General features: G+C 41.0%; 1 protein-coding gene across 11 annotated transcripts in view; it reads right to left on the bottom strand.

Moving 5' to 3' along the window:
* MAGI2 (membrane associated guanylate kinase, WW and PDZ domain containing 2) overlaps nucleotides 1–27,602 on the bottom strand; it is a 1,117,725-nt gene that overhangs the window by 145,032 nt on the left and 945,091 nt on the right. For 10 of the 11 annotated variants that reach the window (XM_034765732.1, XM_034765767.1, XM_034765757.1 and 7 more), the window contains one exon: nucleotides 21,849–22,484. The exons of the other annotated variant lie outside the window; for it this stretch is intronic. In XM_034765732.1, coding sequence (XP_034621623.1) covers nucleotides 21,849–22,484 — 636 coding nt within the window. The remainder of the gene's footprint in view (nucleotides 1–21,848; nucleotides 22,485–27,602) is intronic. 11 annotated transcript variants of the gene reach the window in all.

The raw sequence follows: 27,602 nt of genomic DNA, 5'->3' as shown, positions 1-27,602 counted from the left end.
AACGGGTAGTGATCAATGGCTCCATGTCTAGTTGGCAGCCGGTTTCAAGCGGAGTGCCCCAAGGGTCGGTCCTGGGGCCGGTTTTGTTTAATATCTTTATTAATGATCTGGAGGATGGTGTGGTCTGCACTCTCAGCAAGTTTTTCAGATGACACTAAACTGGAGGGTAGGGATCGTATACAGAGGGACCTAGACAAATTAGAGGATTGGGCCAAAAAAACCTGATGAGGTTCAACAAGGACAAGTGCAGAGTCCTGCACTTAGGACAGAAGAATCCTATGCACTGCTATAGACAGTGGACGAGAAGGTGGATATGAGTCAACAGTGTGCTCTTGTTGCCAAGAAGGCTAACGGCATTTTGGGCTGTATAAGTAGGGGCATTGCCAGCAGATCGAGGAACGTGATCGTTCCCCTTTATTCGACATTGGTGAGGCCTCATCTGGAGTACTGTGTCCAGTTTTGGGCCCCACACGACAAGAAGGATGTAGAAAAATTGGAAAGAGTCCAGCGGAAGGCAACAAAAATGATTAGGGGTCTGGAGCACATGACTTATGAGGAGAGGCTGAGGGAACTGGGATTGTTTAGTCTCCAGAAGAGAAGAATGAGGGGGGATTTGATAGCTGCTTTCAACTACCTGAAGGGGGGTTCCAAAGAGGATGGAGCTCGGCTGTTCTCAGTGGTGGCAGATGACAGAACAAGGAGCAATGGTCTCAAGTTGCAGTAGGGGAGGTCTAGGTTGGATATTAGGAAACACTATTTTCACTAGGAGGGTGGTGAAGCACTGGAATGCGTTACCTAGGGTGGAGGAATCTCCTTCCTTGGAAGTTTTTAAGGCCCGGCTTGACAAAGCCCTGGCTGGGATGATTTAGTTGGGAAGTGGTCCTACTTTGAGCAGGGGGTTGGACTAGATGACTCCTAAAATCCCTTCCAACCCTGATATTCTATGATTCTATGATTATTATAGGTACTGCACACCTTCATTTGTAGTCGATAGGAGCTACAGGTGCTCAGGATGAATGCGTAAACATGAGAAAACTTCTGAATTAATAGGGATTCTTTAGTCTTCATAAACCTACTGATTATGGGATTGCTTCTGCTCCTGCTGAAGTAAATCAGGCTCACAGACGGTTACTGACAATCCTGTAATTAGATTTACTGGGTTTAACTTGTGAAATCATTGCTATGTAGATTTTTAAAGTGCACATTTTCCTCCCTATCAACTGTATTACACTCCAAATCACTATTAGTTATTTCTTACTTGTGCTATAGTTTGACATCACTATATAATGAAAAATACATTATTTGTAGATTTAAAGGGACAAAAGGGAGCCAGTGAAAAAGTGGTTAGAACATGAAGTCTGGAAATAAGGAGCCCTGGGTTATATTCCTAACATGTGTGACCTTAAAGTCACATAACCTCTTTGTATCTTAGCTTCCTAAACTGTAAAATTGGGATAATGATAAACATTCTTTGAGATCTTTCAAAGTGCCATGTAATTACAAAGCTTCCTGATTAATAATAAAATGGAGAAACTCTCTCTTTACAAACCAACAAAAATCTCATCTCTGTGTTATTTATGAGGAAAAGAGATAATCAATCCTTTTATACCCAGTACTCTACAAGCAGAGCCTGCAGCGTCTGTGATTCTGCAGGTGCAGAATTTGCCATTTGGGGCAGCTGATGAAGAAATCACCTTTCTGTATGACAGTATAGCTGATTTTGTTGCAATTGGTTACTTTTGTGAGCTTCCTTCCTGCGACTCCCTACAAGAACAGCAGGTCTAGCTGTTTTCCGTTAGTGTGCTCCATAACTATGTATATTTACTAGGGCTGTCGATTAATCACAGTTAACTCACGTGATTAACTAAAAAAAATGAATTGTGGTTAAAAAAAGTAATTGCGATTAATCAGTTTTAATCACACTGTTAAACAATAGAATACCAATTGAAATTCATTAAATATTTTTGGATGTTTTCCTACATTTTCAAATATATTGATTTCAATTACAACAGAGAATACAAAGTGTACAGTGCTCACTTTATATTATTATTTTTTATTACAAATATTTGCATTGTAAAAATTATAAACAAAAGAAATTGTATTTTTCAATTTACCTATACAAGTACTGTAATGCAATCTCTTTATCGTGAAAGTGAAACTTACAAATGTCGACATTTTTTGTTACATAACTGCACTCAAAAACAAAATAATGTAAAACTTTAGCGCCTACAAGTCTACTCAGTCCTACTTCTTGATCAGCCAGTCGCTACTAAGTTTGTTTACATTTATGGGAGATAATACTATCCGCTTATTTACAATGTCACCTGAAAGTGAGAACAGGCATTTGCATGGCACGTTTGTAGCTGGCATTGCAAGGTATTTACGTGCCAGATATGCTAAACATTCATATGCCTTTTCATGCTTCCACCACCATTCCAGAGGACATGTTTCCATGCTGATGACGCTTGTTAAAAAATAATGCATTAATTAAATTTATGACTGAAATCCTTTGGGGAGAATTGTATGATTCCTGCTGTTTTATCTGCATTCTACCATATTTTTCATGTTATAGCTGTCTCAGATGATTACCCAGCACATGTTGTTCATTTTAAGAACACTTTCACTGCAGATTTGACAAAATGCAAAGAAGGTACTGATGTGAGATTTCTAAAGATAGCTACAGCACTCGACCCAAGCTTTAAGAATCTGAAGTGCCTTCCAAAATCTGAGAGGGACGAAGTGTGGAGCATGCTTTCAGAAGTCTTAAAAGCACGACACTCTGATGCAGAAACTATAGAACCATGAAAAAGGAAAATCAACCTTCTGCTGGTGGCATCTGACTCAGATGATGAAAATGAACATGAGTCAGTCCACATTGCTTTGGATCGTTATCTAGCCAAACCTGTCATCAGCATGGAAGCATGTCCTCGGTAATGGTGATTGAAGCATGAAGGGACATATGAATCTTTAGCATATCTGGCACATAAATATCTCGTGAAGCCGGCTATAACAATACGAATGCCCATTCTCACTTTCAGATGACATTGTAAACAAGAAGTGGGCAGCATTATCTCCTTCAAATGTAAACAAACTTGTTTGTCTGAGCGATTGGCTGAACAAGAAGTAGGACTGAGTGGACTTTCTAGGCTCTTTTACATTGTTTTATTTTTTAATGCAGTTTTTTTTGTACATAATCGTACATAATTGTAAGTTCAACTTTCATGATAAAGATATTGCACTACACTTGTATGAGGTGAATTGAAAAATACTATTTCTTTTGTTTTTTACAATGCAAATATTTATAATAAAAGTAAATATAAAGTGAGCACTGTACCCTTTGTATTCTGTGTTGTAATTGAATTCTTTTTTTGAAAATTTAGAAAACATCCAAAAATATTTAAATAAATGTTTTTCTATTATTAACAGTGTGATTAATCGCACGATTAATGGCGATTCATTTTTTTAATTGTGCGATTACTCACGATTACTTTTTCAAATTGTGTGATTAATCGCAATTAATTTTTTTAATCACTTGACAACCCTAATATTTACCACATGAGTCATGAGAAGGACAGCAGCTGCACTTCCACTGATTTTCCATGAACAACCACTTGCATGAATGGTCATGGAAAGCGATTTTTCCACTAGCATCCTTGAGTATTGATGCTGGAAATAGTGTATTTTACATGGGCAGGAGGCTCAAGTTCCCCAGACTTTTTGCTAGACTGCTTCCACAAAGACAATTATATCAGCCAGACAATTTGTTGTTGAAGCATTGTATGGAAAACCATAGTGGAGATCTCAAGTTTCAGAAGATCATTAACAAATATAGAAACACTAATTAAAGGTAAGGCCACTTCAAAGGGCCTGATTTGTGCATGGTATGATGAATTATTACTGACTGATTTTAAATACAAGACTGCCTGTCTGAGAAAATAGGAAAATGATCTACAATAGATATAAACTTTGGAAAAAAGGAAAGACATCTGGAAGAGGGCCAAAACCTCCTCAATTTGTGTAAATATTAAGGAAAATTACTACAAAATACTTTATCAATGGTACCTCACTAAATTCAAATGCAGGAAAACATATAAAAGGGAGCCAAATTAAGAAATTACTCTGATTTGATTTTGAAGTTGTGTAATGTTGGTTTCTTTCTCTAGTTCAAAACCAGCTTGTTATTATCCCTTTAATTTTTCACCTTAAGTTTTCTTTGTATTTAAAGAAAGCAGGCTATACTTCAGCAAAGGTATTAATAATTTTTGTTGTGAACAGTTTTTAGCATTTTCTGTTCCCATTGATGTCAACAGCACTGATTTCAGTGGGAGTTGGATTGGGCATCATGGCCCTGATCCAGAAAAGGAATGAAGCATGTCTTTAACTTAACTTTCAGCATGTGAAAAGTCCATTGAACCCAATGAGACTACTCATAGCTTTAAAATAAAGTACGTGCGTAAATGCTTTGCAGAACTGGGGCCTCTATATATGTGAGCAGGCTGTTCACTATTGACTGGCTGGAGCCAAGAAAAAACATAACAATAAATCTATAAAATATAGAAAAAGTTCTCAATTGATTTCAAATAATAGACAGTCAAGAAAATTGAAATCTGTTCATGTTTGTAAATTGTATGAGCAGAAAACTAACCTACAGTCTCTCAAGAGTGGATATCCCTCCTCCTACCAGTCCCCGGAGCCAATATAACACTAACCTCTGCAGCAAGGGCTCAGATTTTTCCAGCACATCAGTACTGGATCTTGTAGCAAACTGGAAATTAGACAGTAACCTGATATACATGGAAAAATATTCACAAAATTGTTACTAAATTAAATATTCAAACACATAATATGACTAATACAGTTACATAATTTCATGAACAGACTTTGTTTTCTGAATGTTTTTCTGTGCATTTCATTCTGCCACAGAACTTCCAGATTGCTGCTGAATTGTGCCATGGGGCACAATTGCTACAGAGGTTAGGCGCAGTGTGCTGCAGACAGCTCAGGGCTCATAATTAAAAATCATAACTCAGACTTGATGGGAGTTTTCCTCTCTGCCCTAGCAACTCAGTGCCTTCCATTCTGACAGTGGCATACTCAACTCCCAATCAGATGTTTTAAGTAACAGAAAGTTTTCCTTCCACCTCTCAATATTCAATTATGTTTGTTTAAGCACCTGAAAGTCATCCCAATGCCATCTCACTAAGTTCAAGTGACAGCAGATCTTTGGTCCTAGATAGTTGTCTGAACCTTATTCAAACTATCCAAATCACGCGGGTCATTAAAATGGGGCATCTTTCAAGAATATACCCTCATGAGATTCTTTTGATACTTACTACTTTAGGCCAGGTCAGAAATGCCACAAGAACCATTTTCCTTGTAATGTTTCATTGCTTCTGATTCAAATTGAACTTCAAGTACTCAAGCTTGAAAATTCTGGCCCTTTATATTTATGATGATGAGCTAGTAGGGTCTGATTCTGCCAGGTGCTTGAACACCCCTGCAATGTGGTGAGTGCTCTGAATTCCTGTTGAAGTCAATGGGAATTCAACACCTCACACTGCAGGATAAGGTAAAGGAAAGGCTACTGCAGTGGAAGAGGAGAGAAGGCAACTTTTTATTAATATAACAAATATATAGATTTTAACATACTGAGCTGAAAGGAAATGGAAACTGAAGACAGAAGCTGCAATGCTACCATCACGGTCTTACTGATGACAGCAATATTATTACACACAGTGTTATAGGTGTTTTATAGACAAATAAAAACATACACCTGCCCTAAAGATCTTAAAAGCTAATTTAGATACAACTTGGCCAGGAATAACAATGTGGCTGGGGGGATGAAAATGGAAGTGAGTGCAGGGTTCAAAGAATGGGGTGAAATGATAAGAGTAGAAGGCAAGGAAGATGAGTTTATTTGCAGTATTCTGCATGGCCTTGCGGGTAAAATGTGAGATTCAGGGGAAAAGAAAAGAGGCGGTTGCAGGAGTCAAGGCAAAAGATGACTAGGGCATGCACCAGGGTTTTATCACTAGAGATCGAAAGGATCATATGAATTGAAAGGAACCATCTTTGAGAATGACACAAAAGATCAATGTCCTGGACAACTGTGGTTATTAAGGAGCCCAGAGCACTTTCTATAATAGTGGAATTGTTAACCCCAGTGTCCTGGACAAATCCCAATATATGTAATTATTTTCTGTTTTCCTAAAATTCCCTGTATAGTTCATCTATAGATGAATGCATTTCAGAGAGAGAGACTGTTGGAGGGCAAGTCAGTAAAGAGAGCCTGATATATAGAGATTGTAAAGTTCTTTGAGAGTCTTTGGAATTCAATGTCCTATATATATATATATATATATATATATCTTTTATATTATTAGAGGATCCTTTTAAATAAGAATATTCTGATGGGAATTCTGTATTATGGATGGCTCTTCTTGTAAATGAATACATCTAACGTAAATCATAACGCGTTTGATAGATAAATATAAAAACTTGCAGAGAATGATTTTTGCCATATACTGTGGCATCAGAATGAACAGCAGCAGGTTAAAAATCAATCCCTTATGCTCCCTAGATCTCTGCAAATTATTTCAAGAACTTTAAAACAAAGCTTTCAAAAACACTGTGTAATAACACAAGAATAAGAGTCTTAAATCATTTCTCTCTCTCTCTACACTGACTTATTTTTAGCTATGGACTGATCCTGCATATATTTACTACTGAACATAGGGATTACTATTGTGAATGTTAATTGACGCTCAGGCCTGCTAAACACTCAGGAGTTGAGAGCTCTCTCATGGCTGCCTGCAACCTAGCTCTCGAGTCATGTGTCTGGCTGGACTATTGTTCCGCCTTTGGCCTTATGGACCACCTTGGAAGCAGATTTCAAGCAGCTGGCTGGTCTCTGCTTCCCGCGCTGAGCCTGACCAGCATGGGAGCCTCCGCACCATGAGGAAGAGAGGGAGTGGCAGCTGCTCTGCATTGCTGGTAGGAGGGGGGACGGAGACCAGAATGTGTCTTAAAAGTCAGGCAGGAGCTGAAAAGAGACAGAACTGAGGCCTGGACTGAAAAAGGACAGGGGAACAATGGGTGAGGCTGGAGGGTAGAGGTAGAATGGGGATGGCTGTCCTCGGTTCCCCTACATCTGCAACAGCGCTCAGGCTTTCACTACCTTTGCAACTAAGGCCCCCAGGCTCTTTCCCTTCACATTCACCACAAAAAAATCTTCCTGGAGTGCAACAGGACATCACACTGCTCCCACCACTCTCAAGGTTCTCTCCCCCGCACAACACAATCCTTCTTCCAGACTCCCTCAACCCTTGGTGGTTCCTCACACCATCCAGTATTCTGTTCTCCACTGGTTTCCCCAGTGCCCCGAGGCTGCCCCTGGTGCCCTACAATCCTGCCACTTCTGAGGTTTGCAGGAAAAAGATGCCTGTCTCCTACACATCTACTCTCACAAATTTGATGGGGGAGGCCACAAAGAAAATCATTTCAGGGATTATTTATTACTGCTGAGAAATGCCACATTAGCATGCAGTTTAGCAGCCATGTGCAGCAGTAGATATGTCAGCAAAGGCATTTTTGGAAATTAAAAGGAAGTTTTCCTCTTCTGTTTCTAGTTTCCCCTCCTTCCTTATGGGATGGATTCTAACATCCTTACTCACAGTGCATTGCATCTTACCCTGCAAGCACCTTCCCTCTAAAATCAGTGAGACTATTCAAGCAGTATGGTAGTATTTATTTTGAGTAAGGATGGTACAATCTGGCCTCAACTTCCTAATACCAATCTATTTTTTAATGAGAACAAGTTACCACAAAGAAACAATTTCACAAGGACACTAAGAACAAGCAGGTGTTGACTTTGTTTCAAGCAATATATTTATAATGCTAAATATTAAAATATATGCAGATAATATTATGGTAACTAAAACTATCAGCAAAACTTCTTCTGAGATACTAACTAATCCCTGATGTATTATTTAACATAAGCTACTTTCACTCTTCAGAAAAATTGTATGGATTTTTTTTCTCCCTAGATATTAACAAACTAGTCTTTTAGGAGAAAAAAATCTCACTGCAGAAATGGAAATTATTTCTTCCTTTTAATAAAATGACATGCTACATTTTAAAGTCACTCTTAAAACCTTTTCACATGTGGACAATTTCTGAATCTTTGATTTCTCTTCTATTTTTTTATCACTGGATCTTTAAATATTCTCCATTTAACTTAAACTTTCTTGCTTAAGAGACAATTATTTCACAGTACCCATTAAATAGAAACGGATATGTAAACTAAAAAGAAATCCCCTTACATTTATGCACAAAGGCTTGTATTCTGCAAGCCCAAGGCAATGAAAGCTACAAAATAAATTCAAGTGAGGATCTCTCTCAATCACCAAACAATAAAGCAGCACGCAGTGTATGTTTTTCTAACCTTTTACATACAGTAGCACTCATATTTTACAAAGTAATTGGAGATTGAAGCATTCATGAAATGGAAAAGTTGACCATCTCAAAATTACAGTAGGTACGGTGCATAAATAGCAGTATGTTGCACTTCCCTGCTTTCTTCTTGTCCTTCAAACCATTGCAAAGTAATTGCAAATGCACTGAAGGCATCGGCATTTGAAAGGATGTTGAGATTGCCTTCATCAATATCACTTTTGCTATGTGGCTTTTTTTCCTTCAGGAAAAACGGTTTGTATAACTGGTCATTTGTAAGATTAGTGTTCATAAAATCAAGGGTCTACTGTACTGAAATGCTGTTTCAAATCATGAGAAATCTTGCACCAGACAGCAATTCATTTCTTTTCGGAAATAGGTTTAAAAAAATCATTGAGACAAACTTGATATTCCAACTTTCAGTATCTGTGCCTGACAATTATGGAATAGATGTCTTTTTATTTTGTAATTGAAAGGGTGATGCCAAAAAGGTGTAGGTTTGGTGTTGTTTTTTATTGTGTTTGAACTGTAAGTCACCTTGGGGCGTTCTGTGAAGAGCACTGTTTAACAAAGGCATGCTACTGTTTTTAAAGCAGAGTAATATAAGTGTTATATATTGTCAGAGGGTGGGCACACCCACTGTTCCTGCCAGTCTTCATTTTTAAGAACATAAACCTTTTTCCTGCAAGGAAAGCAACTGTATGGTGAATGGTAAAAGATAGATGTCAGATCTAAAAAGCTAACTTTGTTAGTGCAGCTTGGCATAATAACACACAATCAGTCTGAGCTAAGAGTTTGAGGCTGTTCTGTCTAGAAGTGCTTTAAGCAAATAATTAGAACATACATCAATTTCTCATTCCCAAATACTGTATCTTATGCCTGTGTCATAATAATGTACTCACTTGTTTTATAGTGTATTAGCTTATTTTATTTCTATATTTCTACAAAATATTGCACTGTATTACAAAACACTGCCACAATGTCTACACAATGTACTTTAACAACATATTTTCAAACCCAACAACTGAAGTTTAATAAAATATTACACAATAACATGCAGAATGACAGAAAATTTTGTCAACATATTTAGACTAATCTTAGACACACCATGGCACACAGGCATAAGTTGTTTTACTCTTGTATTTTTAATGAATCGGCTCTTTCTGCAGACATTCCACCTGGCATCCTGTTAGATCTCATAAACTAAGGAGGTATGGGTTAGATCAATGCTTAGATTGGACACCTCCCGGGAAAAACTACACCTCTACCCCTATATAACGCTGTTCTCGGGAGCCAAAAAATCTTACCGTGTTATAGGTGAAACCGCGTTATATCGAACTTGCTTTGATCCGCTGGAGTGCACAGCCCCGCCCCCCCGGAGCACTGCTTTACCACGTTATATCCAAATTTGTGTTATATCGGGGTAGAGGTGTACTTGCTTCAGGAAGCAGCATCGGGGATTCAGTAGTAGCACTCTTACCTCTGAGTAAGGTCCTGGGGGCACTGGGCTAGAGAAGGTGCCATTTTTTAGATGAGCCATAACAGAGGCCCCAACCATGTCCTTACAGCACTTTTTGCAAGGACTCTTGTGTCCTGACCAAATTCCAATGTAGGCAAGTGTGTTCTGCCTATCTAAATACCTCTGCTACTTCAAACGGATAAGGTATTCTTCACTTGCTATCCTAAAACTGTTGTGTAATGCTGTGGGTAGTGCTATATGGACTCTTGTATCCCACAGCAGAGGGGGCTACATTTTGTTTGCAGATAAAGTGAAGTGATTCTATATAGTGCATGTATTGACTGTAATTCTGTAATGAAACTTGATGATTTGTGAAAATGACTATGAAGGCATATTAATAATAATAAAGTCAAATTGTATACTGTATTCTCATCTTGGGCACAAGGGTTTAATGGCATCCTTAATTCTTTCACTATAAAAGTGCCAAGATGAGAATGTACTTACGTAAACCTATATTTGTTTTTACTAGAAGATATTCTAAAGGGACCTGTTTCTCCACACAATGAGTAAATGTAACTCCCATTAATGTTAACAAGAATTAGGCACACAAATCCCTATGATAACTGTTCCCTTAAGTTTTTAATGAAAGAACTATTCACATTTAATACAGATCTTCCAAGCCTGTGTTAGAAAGGAGTTCCACCAATAATAAAAGAACTTTTGAAATGAAATGCCTGAAAATACTCATTAAAAATCTTCTATGTATATATGTAAAAAAGATTTATCTAATGCACTGTAAAAGTATACATAAATGTGCCACACAGTGAAAGAACGTTATTAAGGAGAATGAGGTAAACCCATAATACTATTACTTTGAGATGTAACGCAGTTAATATCACTTCCATTAATACTGCTAATTATTACTGATGTATACTTTTTTTTTAGGGCTTTATATTCATTTAAAAAGTCTATGGTTTCTCATTCAGAAATATGAAGGCAAACACACAGTTTTATTGCTACTTGAACTGAGGATAAAGGACATAAAAGTCTTAGTGTGAATTTTAGGTGATTGTGTCCCTGCCATCTCTCTCTCTCTCTCTCTCTCTCTCTCTCTCTCTCTCTCTCTCTCTCTCTCTCAGGGTTTTACCATACAATGTTAGTAATGAATAACATTTAACCACACTGTAGGCTGTTGAGATTGTTGCCCAAGTAGAATTTACCATTTGTCTTCTTAATACGATTCAGATAATTCCTGTAAAAAATCCAGCCCAGAGACAGAACCCATTTTTGACTTTACCTGCTATAATTTGTAAAATATTTATTAAATTGGGTTGATATGCCAAATAACAAGATGTTTAACACTTATTTCAAGTTAATCCAAAGCATTCACAAACTACGTCAATTTGTAGTATTAAAAAGACTTAAACACTCTGAAGGTTATGAGGACAGCTGTCTGTGTATTTAATACCCACTAGCCTTATCCCTCTGCAGGTAACACAATAGTACTTTCTGAGATATGAGGTGCCTTACTGGAAATACTGAATCTAGAATGCAGTGCTTCCAGGAATAATATGCAAGTGTCAGCAAGTCAGTATTTTTAGCATGGTAACTTTATTTCCTAAAAGCCTTCTAGAGGTTTTTCTTCTGGAAATACTTCTGGAAATATGGGTGGGCCCTAAAAGGGATGACATGAAAATACCATGGTCAGAGATCTCTGTTTTTTTGTAGGGCGCTAGAGAGGGGTGAGTGGGCTAATAACAAAGTGAATGAAGCTGATGGTACAGTATGCCTAAGAGCAATCCTTTGAGAAAATGTTTGCTCGTGAAATCTCTCTGTCATTACTGACTAAAATTTATTTACAGAGAACAATCATAACCTTCCCTCCCACAAACAAAGAAACAAAAACCAATGAAAGAGTGATTGTTTTGCATAGAATTAATGAGGATGAAATTGTTGATGTTCAGGTGCTACATAAAAGCTCATAACTTTGAGATGGGAAATTTAAAAATGTCTGTTCATATATACAACCTTAATTTTTTCAAGGGGTAGACTTAAGGACTAGGGCCCAGAGAGCAAATGAACTGGGGTAATAATAGAGCATTCCATTGAACTGGAGGGGTGGGATGCAGAAGTAGAATGGAACTGGAAAACAGGAACAGTGAGATAAAAAAGGGACAGTGTTGGGTAATAACATGAAAGGACTCCATACTTGTAAAAGTAAACTGACATTTATTAAAAGAAACATTTACAGAGATGCTTCAACTGCAGCTTGCATTCTATCCATCTGTACACAGACATCCTGCTGCCTCCTCCAAACTCTTCCCTCTTATGATCCTCCCTCCAAGTTCTGTGAAAGTTTTAACAATTTCTGTTTTTGTTATTGTACCGTTTGTACATGCACTTGCTGACTTGCTGGGGTCAGAGGTTATTCGCACACAGCCCACCTTAGAAACGTAGATAGCCTTTTCTGCCATCCCACTGTAGACAGGCCTCATAGTTCTTCAAGTATGCTGGTCTTTGAACCAGTTTTTCACTTCTTGTTTGTGTTACTGATGTTGATAGGAGACTTACTTCCACACTACTGCTGCCTTCATTCTGTTGGACGCTGTCCTGATGATCCTGTTTATATTTCTTCTATGTCAGGCCATGGAAGCTGAGGCTCTATGTTCTCCTGGTCCTGGCTTTGTCCCTGTCCATCTGTCAGGACTCTCTGTCTGCCATTACTCTACAACTGGCTTTGGTTTTGTCTCCACTGCTGTCCTGAGTCTGTAGCTACCTCATATGACTTGTGTTGCACCGCAGGCTGGACGACTGCCTTTTGCCATAGCTTTATGTGGCTGTTTGGTGATAGGACTCAGATCTGTTTACTTGTGCATAAGTGGCCTCAGATCTTCGGCTCCTTTGTTGTAGTGTACTTAGCTGGGTGCTTTCTTAATTGTTGTTCCTGTCCCATCAGTTCTTTGTGTTGGGCTACTCTCTATTCTCTGACAGGGTGTATTACGATGGTCCAACGTTGCCAGGTAGGGATCCTTTCCTGTCTGTTTTGCCTTTGCCATCAGTCTCTTGGCTGTCTCTATCACAGACTCTGCATTCCTTTTGCTTTGTGGGTAACCAGGGGAAGATAGTATTGTATGTAAATACTCATTTGACACTGAATTGTTTGAGGTCTCCTGCAGCATACTGTGGCTCATTGTCAGAGCATAAAATGTCAGGTATGACATGTCTTGCAAAATGCACTTTTGGTTTCTTGATCATGGTTCTTACCTGAGAGTTGTCCAGATAGCCTCTATGACAGAATATACCTGTGTTCAGACCCTACACACTATTGTAATAATTTCTGTACAAGGCATGTCTTATGTGGTATCATTTAAAAACTCATAATTGGTTGATCAGCAATATCATGGCAAAATGTATAAAGCAGAATCATATGTGAAGTTATAAACGTAAGTTGAAATCATGACTAAAAGTATGTTTTCCAGATAAATCTTGGGAGGGGCCAAACCAGTTCCTCAGACACAAAGGGCAATCTGATGGTGTAAACCAGGTATAAACAAGGCTGATGCAAGCCAGGTGTAAACAAGGCTGATGGACCATTAACTGCTAAGTGGCCATTCTTTGGCAGGAAAGGGGTAGAGGCAAAAATCTACATTTTAGTAAAGAAACAGCATGGAGTTTCCATCCATACAGATTGGTTGTCACCTTGCTCCCAGCTGGAAATGCTTTTCAAAGGGGAGACAGGACTACAAGAAAAAGGGGCAGACACCACAAGTCACCCCGCCCCCAATTCCTGCCTGTTGCATTCATTGTGTCTGAAGAGACAAAGGAAGCAGCTGTTGGACTCTGGGGGAAGGGCACTGACCTAAAGAGTTTGGTTAGTAAGACTTCTGAAAGCATGTGATCAGAAAACTTTGCTTTGAATCTAATAGAGTTTGTTAAGTTAGATACCAGTAAGCATTTTACCATTATTTTTCTTGTAACCACTTTTGACTTTATGCCTCATTACTTGTATTCACTTAAAATCTCTCTCTTTGTAGTTAATACACTTTTTTAAATCAAATCCAGTATGCTTAAATTGAAGTGTCTGGGTAACTCCATTTGGGGTAGCAAGTTGTGGCATATACCCTTAAAGGACTAATGGACTCAGTATACTTGCACTGTCCAGGAGAGGGCTGGGTACTACAGGACATAGGTTTCTGGGTGAAAATCTGGGATTGGGAGTATGTTGGGGTCACCCTGTAATAATCAGTAAGGCTGGTAAAAACCAAGGTGTGGCTGGATGGCTGCAGCACATACAGGCATAGCTGGGAATGACTTACATGCTGGAGGCTGTGAGCAGTCCAGGTTGGAGGCTACAGCAGCAAAGCATTGTAAAGGGCACCCTAGGTACAGGGCAGGGGTGACACAGCTAATCATTAGTCTGGATTGTAGCCTAGTATGTTGCAAATTCCCAGAAACTGTTACAGTAATCTACTCCCAGCATGTAGTTCCTGCCATTAAAAAGTGAATTTGTCTGTTCCGACATTTTTGCAGGGTTTGATTGGGATTTCTTGAGGCGGTATATAATCTCCTTCTGTTGTTGAGCAGTATACTCTTTGCATACATCTCACTGTTCCATGTATGCTCTCAATTGGGCATTCGTGTCTGGCCCGTAGATACACCCCCAGGCTTGTCTCAGGCATGCCTCTATCCCCAAGTGTGAAATGTGTATCTGTCTCATGATATGAGCTCGTAAATCTGCTGGGATTACTGCCCAGTCTCCTTTAAATAGAACCCCATCTTGCACACACAGTTTATCCCTCACCTGGTGGTAGAGAGATGCCTCCTTTGGCGCTTGCTCCTTGCGATCCAGCCAACCCTCAAGTATGAAATGTTTTATTGCCTGTAGCACCCTTCCTGCTGGGCACTGTATTAGATTGCCTGGAGCCTCCCATCAGAGATGAGAAGGTATTGTAGCATGTTGACAGATGGCTCTGTGGAACAGCAGACAGAGGCTGTGGTGTACTCTACCAGGTATGTCCTGCTCAGTGTATCTGCCACCAGCAGTGACTTTCCTGGGCAGTAACTTATCCTCACCCCATAGTGCTGGAGTCTGCTTGTGATCAGACTACACATCCACCTAGTACCCAAAGGTGAGCTGATGGAATAGTTCCATTCCAAAAAGCACAGCCAGTAGCTCCTTTTCTGTCGGAGCATATCCCCTTTCTGTATCTATCAGAGCTCACTCGGACAATTCTATGGGCTTCTGGCTTTGCATCAGAGTGTCAGGGCAGTCAGGACCAAGGGTGAGAATCCACATCAGGTTTCAGGGTCTGGGTCAAAGGCAAAGTCCAAATCAAGCTGAGGTCAAAGCCAGGAGTTCAAGTGCAGAAATGGCCAAGGCAGTTACAGAAGATCCACACTGTTGCCTGGACGCTTCCTGGAATGCCACTTGGGTTTATATAGGGCGAGGAGCCAGTCAGGAGCAGGGGTGGCTCCAGGCACCAGTGCACCAAGCGCGTGCCTGGGGCGGCAAGCTGCAGGGGGCGGCCTGCCAGTCGCCGTGAGGGTGGCAGTCAGGCTGCCTTTGGCGGCATGCCTGCAGGAGGTCTGCCGGTCCCACGGCTTCGGCGAAATTCGGTGGCGGGTACGTCGAAGGTGCGGGACTGACGGACCTCCCGCAGGCGTGCCGCCGAAGCCTGCCTCACTGCCGTGCTTGGGGCGGCAAAATACATAGAGCCACCCCTGGTCAGGAGCCATGAGGCTGCTGTCTGTCAGATCTCTTGACAGGGAACTTCCCATGGTCTGTGTCCACAGTGGGTTGTGAGCAGGGGAGCACAAGCTGGTTACAGTTGCTGTATTATGATCAAATCCATGGCTTGCACTGCCCTGCTGACCAGCAGTAGGTGAAACTCCTGTGTATGAACTACTATCAACTCTAAGTGATAACATCTCTTGTACAATAAAGGCATTCTGAGGTCAGTGGCAAATGCAGACTGTTAATAAGAAACCCACGATACATCATCAGTACTGGGTCACATTTCTCCAGTCTAATATTGATGCTTATCAGTGTTGCTGGGACTACACTTCAGCTGGTTCCGCAATCCAGCTAAAATTGAATTGGTCATTGATCTAATAGCAGTTGCAAATAAGCAGTTGAATGGCTAGACAACCTTCTTCTGCAGTGCATGTTCAATGAGAGTCTTTGGATCTGCTAAAGTCACACTGCAGTTACCCTCCTCTTCGGTGGAAGTCTCTAGGTCCTGGGTTACTGCATGTACTGCTGCATTTTCCTTCCTGGGGTAGCTGCAGCATTGGGACATAAAGTGGTTCTGTTTCTAATGCCTTTTGCACCATTGCCCAGAGGGTGGGCATTTTTCTTTACGCCTTTCATGTTGTTTTCCACAGTATGTACACTGCAACATGTTGCCTGCATTCTTAGTCAGTCTGTCTCTATCCTGCTTCCTGGATTCTTTTAGCTTGAGCCGGCGTACTTGTTTTGCACTAGTGGCTGTTATTGTAATGAGCGTTTCTTTGGACTGTTGAACAACCATTGCCGTCTGGGAGGCATTTCTCTAGGTTTAGAGCTGTCTCTTGCAACAACCTCGCCTGTAAGCTGGAATCATGTGTCCCACAAACGATCCTGTCTGTAATTAGGGAATCTTCAATATCTCCAAAGTTACACATAGATATCTGAATCCTCAGTTCTGTAACTTAAGTATCTATTCTCTCTTCTACTTCTTGGGTTTCAGGTAAAAATAGAGTATCTCTGTACAGGTTTATTCTGTCTGAGGTCACAGTACCCATCAAAGACTCTTATCAACTGTTCCCGTGTTTTCATCATTATTCCTGGCACCCAATTCTTGTCCTTCCCCTCAATTATATATCTATATCTATACATTTTACTTTCATTTTCTCATCTTTATCATGCATAGTCAGCGATGTATACAGATGAAGTTCTTGCTTTCATTGCTTCCACGCTTGTGCAAGGCTTTTTTTCCCCTGGAAAATCAGCATTTCTGTTGGTCTCAGTCCCTCCTTCCTACCTGTTTCCAAATACTGCTTTGTTTGCTTGTTAATCACACTCTCTTCCTTTCTGTAGGTCTCATTACTCTAACCACTGCCACTATATTTCATGTACTGTGTACTGGATAATATCATGAAAAGACTTTGCACTTTTAAAACTAAGCTGGCACTTTATTAAGAACTGTTTACACAGATGCTTGAGCTGAAGCTAAGATACTATCCATGTGCACATATACTGACTTCTGGGTGCCTCCTCTGAACTCTTCCCTCTCTCCATGTTCCATGCAGGTTGCTACAGAGGAGAAGCATGAGGTGTGAGCTGAATGCGGAAGGGAAGGTGGCAGAGCAAAATTGGATGGGTGGGTGCAAGCAATCTGGGTAATATTTTTTGTGCAGCCCACAAAACATGATTCCTCTCAATTTGCCAGATGGGTGTTTATATAGAGAAATAGAATCAGGCAAGATTTTTGGTATTTTTGCATTAGAATATCTATGAATGAATAAAATACTTACTCTGTCAAGTTTTTGTTCTTCCTTTCTTTTCCTTGTCTGCTTTTCCTTTTAGCTACTCTTTGTTCTCATGTATCCTGGAAAAATCTTTTGCCCTGTCAGTGTTTTTTCCTTCATTCTAACTTTTCTGCAGAGTTAATAGTTCATTCTCTCTTTTATTTCTCTGTGTTCTCTCCCTTCTTTGTCATGGTCTCTCAATATTTTTCTTTCTCTCTCCACCACATCCCTCTGCTCTGTCTTTCCCTCTTTGTCTGTCATTGCTTTCACTGCTTTCTCTTTTGTCTCCTTCCCCAGTCTCTCCCCCACTCCCTCCCCTACTCACTCTCCACCCTCCATTGTCTCCACTCACTCTGCCATGCTTTTATACACACATATATACAAACCTGCTGCCTCTCTGTCTCAGAAGAGGGGACGTCCAATTTTCCCTCACCCTCCAGCAAGGAGATGGGGACCATGATTTTAATTCTCCAAGTCAAGTTTTGTTTCTTTTTACCTTCAATATTCTCTCCCCCAACCTCAAGTCTTCTTTTATGTCTCATCAAGGGAATGGGCCAGGTGATGACTTTCTATCCCCTGCCCCAAGACAAGAGAGGGGTTGCTCTTCTGAGGTAGGTGTAGGAAGGATTTGGGAGATTGGCCAGCCAGAATTAGAGCTGAACTGGTTGGCAAGGAGGTAAGAACAGAGGAGCTTTAACTGCAGGAAGGAGCTCAGCTGGGCTGCCTACTGTACTTGATAAAAAGTTCTGTGTTCCCTGAGCACCACAACACTTCCTTAGATTAGCTGGTGTGGACTTGTGCTGACCTGGCCACCTGTTAGTATTACGGGAAAAAATCAGGGTTGATCTATCTCATTTTCTCTAGAGATGTAGCCAACCTGTGAAATGACAATATCAGACAAACAGATGAATTACTAATGCTGCTTTAGAAGTTATAAGGTGAACACACAGGAAAATCAGGAGTTCTTCCTCCTCTCCACTTGGGAAAACACTAGCTTCTTTTTGACTTGTTTCATATCCCCTCACTTTTGGTCCAAAGGAAGTCCCATTTCTCCCCCCCACTTAATTATTTTTGTTAAATGGCCATGTTACTGATCTTCTAAGCTTGAGGGCAAAGGGCTTTTGCCAATGCCATAGAATGACCCACCAGAAGATGCCTGTAGTGAATATATCTGTGAAGCAACGTCCACCCTTTTCACATAAGAATAAGGATAAGATTTTTTTGACCAGAGAGTGAGAGACAAGTCGCTTCTGAAACTGAACATGTCCCATTGCATCATATCATCAGCATTCATGAATAACTGATAAGGCCCCCAATAGGTGTATGCATCACACAACTTCTGTCCTCCAGGAAATAACGTAAATAGGAATAGTGTGCTTAGTCTTTGCAAAATGAGAAGCTAAAGACATGATGCATAGAGCAATGAAATAAAATGAGGCTACATTTCAACTGTCATCATGCACCCAAATCAAAAAATAAAGATGGCATACAAAAAGTAATGAAGACGTGTGCCTTGTTTTCATCGATGTCACAGATGAAATATTTTAGAATCATAGCAGGTTTAGATAAATATTTCTAGGGCTGTGTTTCATATTAAGGTTATCTTATCTGAATTGGTCATAAAATCTCTTTCTCTGTTCATATTGGGATAACAAAAAGGCGGAAAGACAGATTTTTATTCAAGAAACTTTCTCTCTCATTTCTGTTAGATTATAACATTTTATAATCCTCCTGCTAGAAGACTGTTCCCTAAATTAAATTACTCCATTGCTTTGTCCAATTTTGCTTTGGATGACTCAGAACAATAGAGGACACCACCATTTCCTCTATGAGACTTTTTGAGAGTTTAATGAACGTGCACGAGGAAGTATTTCCCGACATTCAACCTAAATATTCATTTGTTTTATTTTGACCCATGACTCCTACTTATATCTCTGGTACTATGCTGAAAACTCCTATCCCTCCTTGGTGTTCATTACTGTTCACTTTCTAGTACTTGTAGACAGTTGTCCTCTTCTACATCATTGCTTTGCCAAGCTCTTGATAGACAGAAGAAAAGATGGGTAGCATGAATGCTTGTCAAAGCAATGATTAAGGGCAAGTCTTCATGGCCATGATAAATAGCCACCACCGCCATTAATGCAGTGGCACCGATTTAGTGGGTATGGTGAAGACGTGCTAAGTCGATGGGAGAGCATTCTCCCGTCGATGTCTGTAATCCACCTCAACAAGAGGCAGAAGCCATGTCGACAGGAGAGCATCTCCCGTTGATATAGCATAGTGTAGATACTGTTATAAGTTGATCTAAGATATGTCAAATTGGATTATGTTACTTAACTAGTGTAATTTAGATCGATTTTCAGCTTAGTTTAGGCCAGGCTTAAGAGGAAATTCCAGAGAGAGAAAGACTAACACCTTTATGGGTGTTGCCTTTGAAGGTTTTAACCACTACATTGCATTATAAGCTCATACTTAATTTGCTGTTCACTATCACTGTATTCCACTTTCATCTTCCATTGAAGATGTATATTTTGGATTTCCCCCCAAAGAAGAATTAGCTTGCATTTTTTCCAGGTTAAATCCTTTTTTGTTGTAATTCTAACCTTTCTAGTTCCCTTTATACTATATCTCACTACCCAATACATCCTCATTTATCATCATCTGCCACTTAAAACAATGTGTGGTTTACCCCGACTCTTCCAGTTTATTAATAGTGATGCTCAATAAAACCAGACCTAAATCCAACTACTATAGCACCTCCTGGTCATCACTTGCTCCCTTCAAGTTCATATATTGCTATTTACCATTACTTTTTGCTCAGTCTTTCAGTCAATTTTCATTCCATGCAATACATGTCATATTCAATCTATTTTTTCATTTTTATGAATTAATTTTTCATAGATGATTTTGAGAGGTATACTGTAGCAACTGATTAGCTGAATCCTACATATATTTAAATCTCCCTAAATTTTCTCCATCCATTAATTTGGTGATTTGAGAAAAAATAATCAGGTTTCTCTGGCATGATTTGCACTAGGCTTTATAGGTCTTGGAATTCTATTTCTAAGGTTTTTTTTAACTGTGTTCACTTTTGTCATTTGCATACATTAATACTTATTTCACTTCTCATCCTCCTGCTTCTAAAAAAAGAAATGATAAATATATTTTTCGTTAATCTATTTGTTTTACAGCAGAGTAATGTACATCTAATGACAAGTGAATATGGATTACTAATTTAGAGTAAGTGCTATCATTTCCAGTGGTGTACTTTAATTAAAGGAACCAGTCCTAGTCTTCAGTTTACATCTTTACAAATTAGCCATTGGATGTTTATCATTAGGATTAACAAATCAGGAAAAAAAATCTGTTATACTAAAATGTTAAAAGTAAGAAATTAAAGGTCACCACACTGGTATTAAAAATAATTGGTTCTTACTATTGTTTCCTTATTCTACCCTCTCTCCCCCAACAGAACATACACAGGTTTATTATTATAGGGTTGCTCATGAACATGGAGCTGCTTGGAGCCATTTTTTAAATAGACACAAAACACACTGACTTTTTAGTTTTGGGGCAAAAATAAACAACCATTGTACATCAGTTTTTCAAAGGAGGAAAAATGTAGGTCAAATGGCCTAGCAGACTTGACAGTGTAGCTTTAAGTTTTGATAAATTCACATTTGTTCTGATTTTGATCTCCTTTATTTAACTAACACATCTGGGTTATACTTAAACCTTGTAGTGCTATGGGTTGGGACTCTTAAGGTATGCCTATACTGTAATAAACACCCACGGCTAGCTAGGGTGACCAGCTGTCCCAATTTTATAGGGACAGTCCCGATTTTGGGGGCTTTTTCTTATACAGGCACCTATTATTCCCCACCCCCTGTCCTGATTTTTTACACTTGCTATCTTGTCACCATATGGCTAGCCCATGTCAGCTGACTTGGGCTCGCGGGGCTTGGGTTATAGAACTATAAAATTGCAGTGTAGATATTCCAGCCTGAGCCCGAAAGTCTACACTGCAATTTTATAACCCTGCAACCCGAGCCCCGCAAGCCCAAGTCGGCTGACATGGGCCAGCGGTGAATGTCTTATTGCAGTGTAGACATACCCTAAGAACTTGCAGGCAACCATCATGCAAACTATTAAATGCTAAAAAGGCCTGGGATGCCTTGGAGAGTGTGTTACACTTATACAGAGAGGGAGATTTTGACGTATGCTTAGAGCTTCAAAACACAGAAAAGGATGTACAATAAATGGTTACATTTTGCCTACAGTACTTATTATATATACAATTTTTTTCAGAATAAATGATATTTCCTCCCAGAACAAACCATTTCCGATCCAGTACACAAGGATAAGTAGGTCCCATCGTTTAGAACTGTTCACATACATTTTTGTAATTGTACAGACTTTCTAGACTTACCTCCTCTATGGATAATCAAAGAAGTTTCACTTCCAACAGGACATTCTTTAAGTATATCCACTACTTCTGCATGGCTCAGGTTCTGTACATTCTGCTGGTTGATCTCAACAATGAGGTCACCTTCACACAAACCAGGACATCCCTGAATGTCTAGAATTTGCTTCACCCTCTGTCCTGTAGGACTGTCTGCTATAGTGAAGCCAAAGCCCTGGGCCCCTTTCACAATGGTTAAGGTCATGAGTTCAGCTTGGGTGGCCCCAGAAGAAGCCATTGATACATTATCATCATGAACAGGTGGTGGGAATGTGCTATCAAGCTGACTATCTGCTGGAATGGAGTGCAAGGGATGTGGTGGTCGATCTGTTACATCTGGAACAGATTGAGAGGTCCTAGAAATGTATTCCAAATAAGTTTCATAGTTATGTCTTCCATTTACCACTACCGGAGGCCTCTCCATTACTGCAAGTGGTGGCACCATGCTGTTGGCAGGATCTTCAGGATCAAAGGGCAAAGGGTATCCACGACATAGCACCAGGTTGACACTCTGACCAATAGGAACTGACTGGAAGAGTTTGACTACATCTGCGTGAGTATGCCCAAGGACACAAACTTCATTAATATAGACAATGACATCACCTAGAAAGAGAAAAAAATAGTGATGACATGAGAAAACTTCAATTACTATTGGCACAAAAAGAATGGAATTTGTTTTTGAGATCAGACATAGGAAATCCCATTCTACTAAAAAGTAAAATCAATTAGAGCAATATTCAGATCAATCAAAGGTGATACACCAGGCTGCAATTTGTCTTCCTACAAAGATAAATGAGATAGTTCAATGCTGAAATAATTATAACAGAGCAACAGCTCTACTATAATTAAGGTTCAGACTAAAGGTTTCTGTCTAAATCTCAGCTCGTCTGAGTGCTCTGAAATCTACATGGTTACTCAGATTGCCTTAAAATTTGGGTGGTTTAAGGTTTTATTAGTGATCCAAAGCTGGGAACATTTGACCAAAGGACTAGTGAAATACAGTCCCAACCCCCTTCCTTAAAGCTGAGTGATTCTGGCAACCCAGGGCTCAGATCACTGCACCAGAGTCAAAATTACCCCAACAGATCTCATGGCATCTACCAGCCCTTGGAAGGAAAATCAAAACATTATTTCAAAAAGATTGTGCTTCTCTAGTTAGGCTTGTTGTAAATCTCACATTCTTAATATCACACCCAATGGATTATACTGAGCATGTGCAGAGAGACTGGCCAGCTATCTGGAAAACTATATTTTCAGCATAGGACTTGAGTCACTCTGAGGGCATGGCACAGTCACTGAATCTGAGCATCACCCCAGGTATTGAGAGTTCAAATCCTACCTAGAGCAGAAATCTTAAATCAAACAAACCAAAAAGAGAAGCAAAATCAACAAGGAGTCTGGTGGCACTTTAAAGACTAACAGATTTATTTGGGCATAAGCTTTCGTGGGTAAAAACCTCACTTCTTCGGATGCATCAGAAGAAGTGAGGTTTTTACCCATGAAAGCTTATGCCCAAATAAATCTGTTAGTCTTTAAGGTGCCACCAGACTCCTTGTTGTTTTTTAGATACAGACTAAAAAAGAAGCAGGGATATTACTCCAATCTGCTTCTGTCCAGGGGGGGAAATGCAATATGAGTACAGCTGAAGGTGCTGAAATTATTCTTTTTAAAAGAAAATAAATTACACAAGCAAATGTTTGCTGGGAGGGGAGTGTGATTAGGAGAGGAAGAGTAGGTGGGAATAGGAGGAGAGGGTTTGGGGGATCAGGGATGATGAGGGCTTGCAGGTGGGGTAGGACACTGGGAAAGGAGATGGGGGTGAATGATGGGAACTGGGGTAGAATATGGGCAGGGGCACCTGTCAGCTCCACATTTCCCTGCTGGGTGTATGCCGTGGCAGTTCACACATCACATAGCTATTGTTTCAGGCTGTATTCATCTCCATCGGGTACTCTTTTTCAGAGATGAATCTTATTGAGATGAATAGGCCACTTAACATCTCTCAAAATCTGCAGCCATGAAGTGTGAACCCACTCTGGGAAGAAATCTGAGAATGAACTGTAAACATTTGGGGAAAATCTGCCTCTCTCAAGGTTTTTATGTATTTATTATTCATTTTGGTTAATGTAATCTGAGTACAGCAGAATATGCAGAAGGCACTGGGATGGGAGGGGTGATTGGGGTGCAAGAGTAGGTGGTAATAGGGGAAGAGAGGCTTGGGTCTGCAGCAAAGGATGAAAAATATTATGGAGTTGGGGATAAATGGGAATGGGCGCTAGGGAAGGGAAGAGGGGCTGGGGGACTCAAATAAGAGGGAGGGTTTAAGGGGAGTGGCAGAGGAGAGGATGGGAGGGGATTGGAGAGTATATAGGATAGCAGAGAAGTTTAGGGGTCTGCGTGCTGGGATCTGTAGGGATCTCAGTTCCTCTCCCAGCCCACTGTGTGCTCTGGAGAACCCTGCTCCTCAGGCAGTGTCTAAGCCCCTCTCCCTACCCCTCCATGTGAGCTGGGATCTGAGGTTGGGAGACTGAAGGTCATGCAAATTTACACATCTAAAATTGGGAAAATGAATATATCTCTACCTTGATATAACGCTGTCCTCGGGAGCCAAAAAATCTTATCGCGTTATAGGTGAAACCGCGTTATATCGAACTTGCTTTAATCCACCAGAGTGCGCAGCCCCGCCCTCCTGGAGTACTGCTTTACCGCGTTATATCCGAATTCGTGTTATATCGGGTCGCGTTATATCGGGGTAGAGGTGTAGCTATATATCATCCCTGTGCGGGGTTGGGATCAGGGGCTGTCCAGGGGTTTGCGGGAGAGGCCCAGTTTGGAGGAGGGGCAGACTGCGTGGACCTGAGGCATGGCTGGGGAAGCCTGGCTGAAGCGGGGGGCAGGAGTCCCAGCTGGAGGATAGTTAGTGCTGGGAGTGAAGGTCTGTGCTAAGCGTGCATCTCACGCTACACAACTAAGGTAGTGTGCAGGCCTCCAGGAAACTGCTGCCTGGATATGTGTATGCAGCTGCATGGGACAGGAGACAACAAGCAGCAACTTAGATGTTAATGGCTTTTCCATTAGTGCCAACCAATGGCTTAATGGGAAGGGAGGGGGAGCTGGAAATGTTGGCGGGGTGGGGAGGGTGGCGCTACATGTGGCAGAGAATGGAGAAGGAGAAAGACATACCAGTCTTCTCTCGCCTGCTGAAAGTTACTGTAACTGCCGTACTATACAACTGTCAAGAGCGTGGGACACAGACCATGGATGAAATGTCCCTCACCAGCCCCGAAAGCAATTACACATTGCAAACATATCAAAGGACAACCATGACCTCTACTCCACTATTACAAAATGTACAGGAGGAGGGAGGGGCACAGAGGAAATTCTATAAGCAATCATGTGCCCTAGTGGAAAGATTACTGGACTGGGACTATTCCTAGCTGTGCCACTGGCATCCTGGGTGGCCTTGGGGAAATCACTTAACCTCTCCATGCCTCAGTTTCCCCGTTGTACAGTGGGGATGATGATGTAACGTTATTTGAGATCTAGCTAATGAAAAACACTATATAAAAGCTAGTTCTTTTAATTATTACCTAACCACAGCAGCACATCAGCTGAAAATCTGGGTGAGGATTACAACTGACTAAATTAACACCAACTGCTAACAACAAACATTTCCCTGCTTAAGTAATTAGGAAATTAAATGGCACAAAGCTTGTTACCACAGAGTTAAGGTTGCCTGATGATAGCTTGTGCCCTTCCAGAATGTTGGGGTCACAAAACTCAAACTTCTGAAAACCAGGAAATACAGAGTTTCAGGTAAATGCCCACACAATCTTAACTCTGCCCTCTTTGAATGATGCCCCAATACACCCAGAACATACACAATCCCACTCCGCCCTTTCACTAAAATGGTGAGGTGCCACCTATGCTTCCCCTACGCTCTAACACTGAGCCTACTGCCCCAACAGAATACCACACTTGGAAAATTTAATAACCACTTCAGACCTATTTACAAGCCCTTTACACTTCCACATAGGACAGGGGTTCTCAAACTTCATTGTACCGTGACACCCTTCTGACAACAAAAATTACTTCATGACCCCAGGAGGGGGGACCAAAACCTGAGTCTGCCTAAGCCCCACTGCCTGGGGGGGTGGGAGGGGGAGTAATAAAGCACAAGCCCCACCGCTTCAGGCAGGGGGGACCAAAGCTGAAGTTCAAGGGCTTCAGCCTCTAGTCACAGCGCCTGGAACCTGAGCTGTGCCGCCCAGGGCTGAAGCCCTCGGGCTTTGGCTTCGGCCCTGGGCAGTGGGGCTCGGGCTTCAGCCCCGGGCCCCAGCAAGTCTAAGCCAGCCCTAGTAACCCCATTCAAAGGTGGTCACAACCCACTTTGGGGTCCGTACCCACAGTTTGAGAACCCCTGAACATGATACCACCTAAACTCATACTTTCCTCTAGCCAACATTAAATCCACAGACTGCACTCATATCCGGGGGTGCTGGAACTATTTTTATAGTTGGGATGCTGAGAGCCATTGATCCAAACGGTAAACTCCGTATATGATGGAAACTGCTTCAAACCAGGGGGTCTGACAGCACCCCCAGCACCTATGCTCAGATCACCCCCTCACCATTTATAATACCCCTGGCAATAAAACCCCAGTGCACTGTTACTTGCCCATGCTACACAATTCGGTAGTGAAATTATGCACTCTGGAAACTCAGATACGTACAAATCTCTTTCCTTTGATCATACACATGGGGGTGGGGGGAGAGGAAACGGGACTCAGCCCTAGATCTCCTCATAGCACAATCACAGCTCTATGATGCTTCTCAAACTAATCATCACATTTCCTCATATCACAATCACAGCTCTTCCAAACTGCCCCGCCACAGGTGCCAGCTTCCTCCTTACCCCAGGGGTGCTCAACCCTCGCTCCACCACAGTTCCTGCCCCCCCACTCCTTCCCCATATCCCCATCTTCACCCCTCCTCTTCCTACCCAGTTCCGTCCCCTCCCCTGAGCACGCCCCATCCCTGCTTCTCCCCCTCCTCCCAACTACTCCTGCATGCTGCAGCTGAGTGGGAGGAGTTGATAGGCCGGGCTGCCGGCAGGCGGGAAGCGCTGGGGTGGAGGGGAGAAGCTGCCTGCTGGTGGGTGCTAAACACCCACTAATTTTTTTCCTTGGATGCTCCATTCAGTTGCGCTGTTCATATAATCCTTTACTGGAGTCTCTAGCTACTCTTTTGTATCTAATATGCAACTTTGGTATCAGATTTGACAGAGACAGAATGGGATTACTAGATAGTTAAAATTAGGAAAAGGACAAATATGTCAGGATCATTTTAATTTGAACAATATCAGATTTTGTGGTGCCTGTGTCTGCAGGAGGGGTGGAGTGGATGCTGATGTGCGGCTAAAAATTCATGGGACATGTAAGTTTGTGTGTGAGAAATAATCATCCTGCATTGAATGGCACCTTTACCATTGTCTTTAAAAGTCACCATTTGCTACCACATATCAGATAGTTACTCTGGTTATTTCCTATTCTAAGTATAGGCAAAAGTTTATCTAATATCACTGTGTGCCAGCTATTGCCAGATGATGCCTTTTTATGGTTAACCACTGTGCCTCATCACTTCAGTCAACATGGGGTTCACGGGTCTCCACTCTGCTCATGTAGCCGCCTTTTTCTACTGAAGAAAAGTAGTTCAAAAATAA

The sequence above is a fragment of the Trachemys scripta genome, chromosome 1 (genome assembly GCF_013100865.1).
Source record: "Trachemys scripta elegans isolate TJP31775 chromosome 1, CAS_Tse_1.0, whole genome shotgun sequence".
In the NCBI taxonomy this organism is placed as follows: Eukaryota; Metazoa; Chordata; order Testudines; family Emydidae; genus Trachemys; species Trachemys scripta.
Note: the sequence above shows the minus strand (reverse complement) of the source record. Positions and strands in the feature narration are given on the sequence as shown.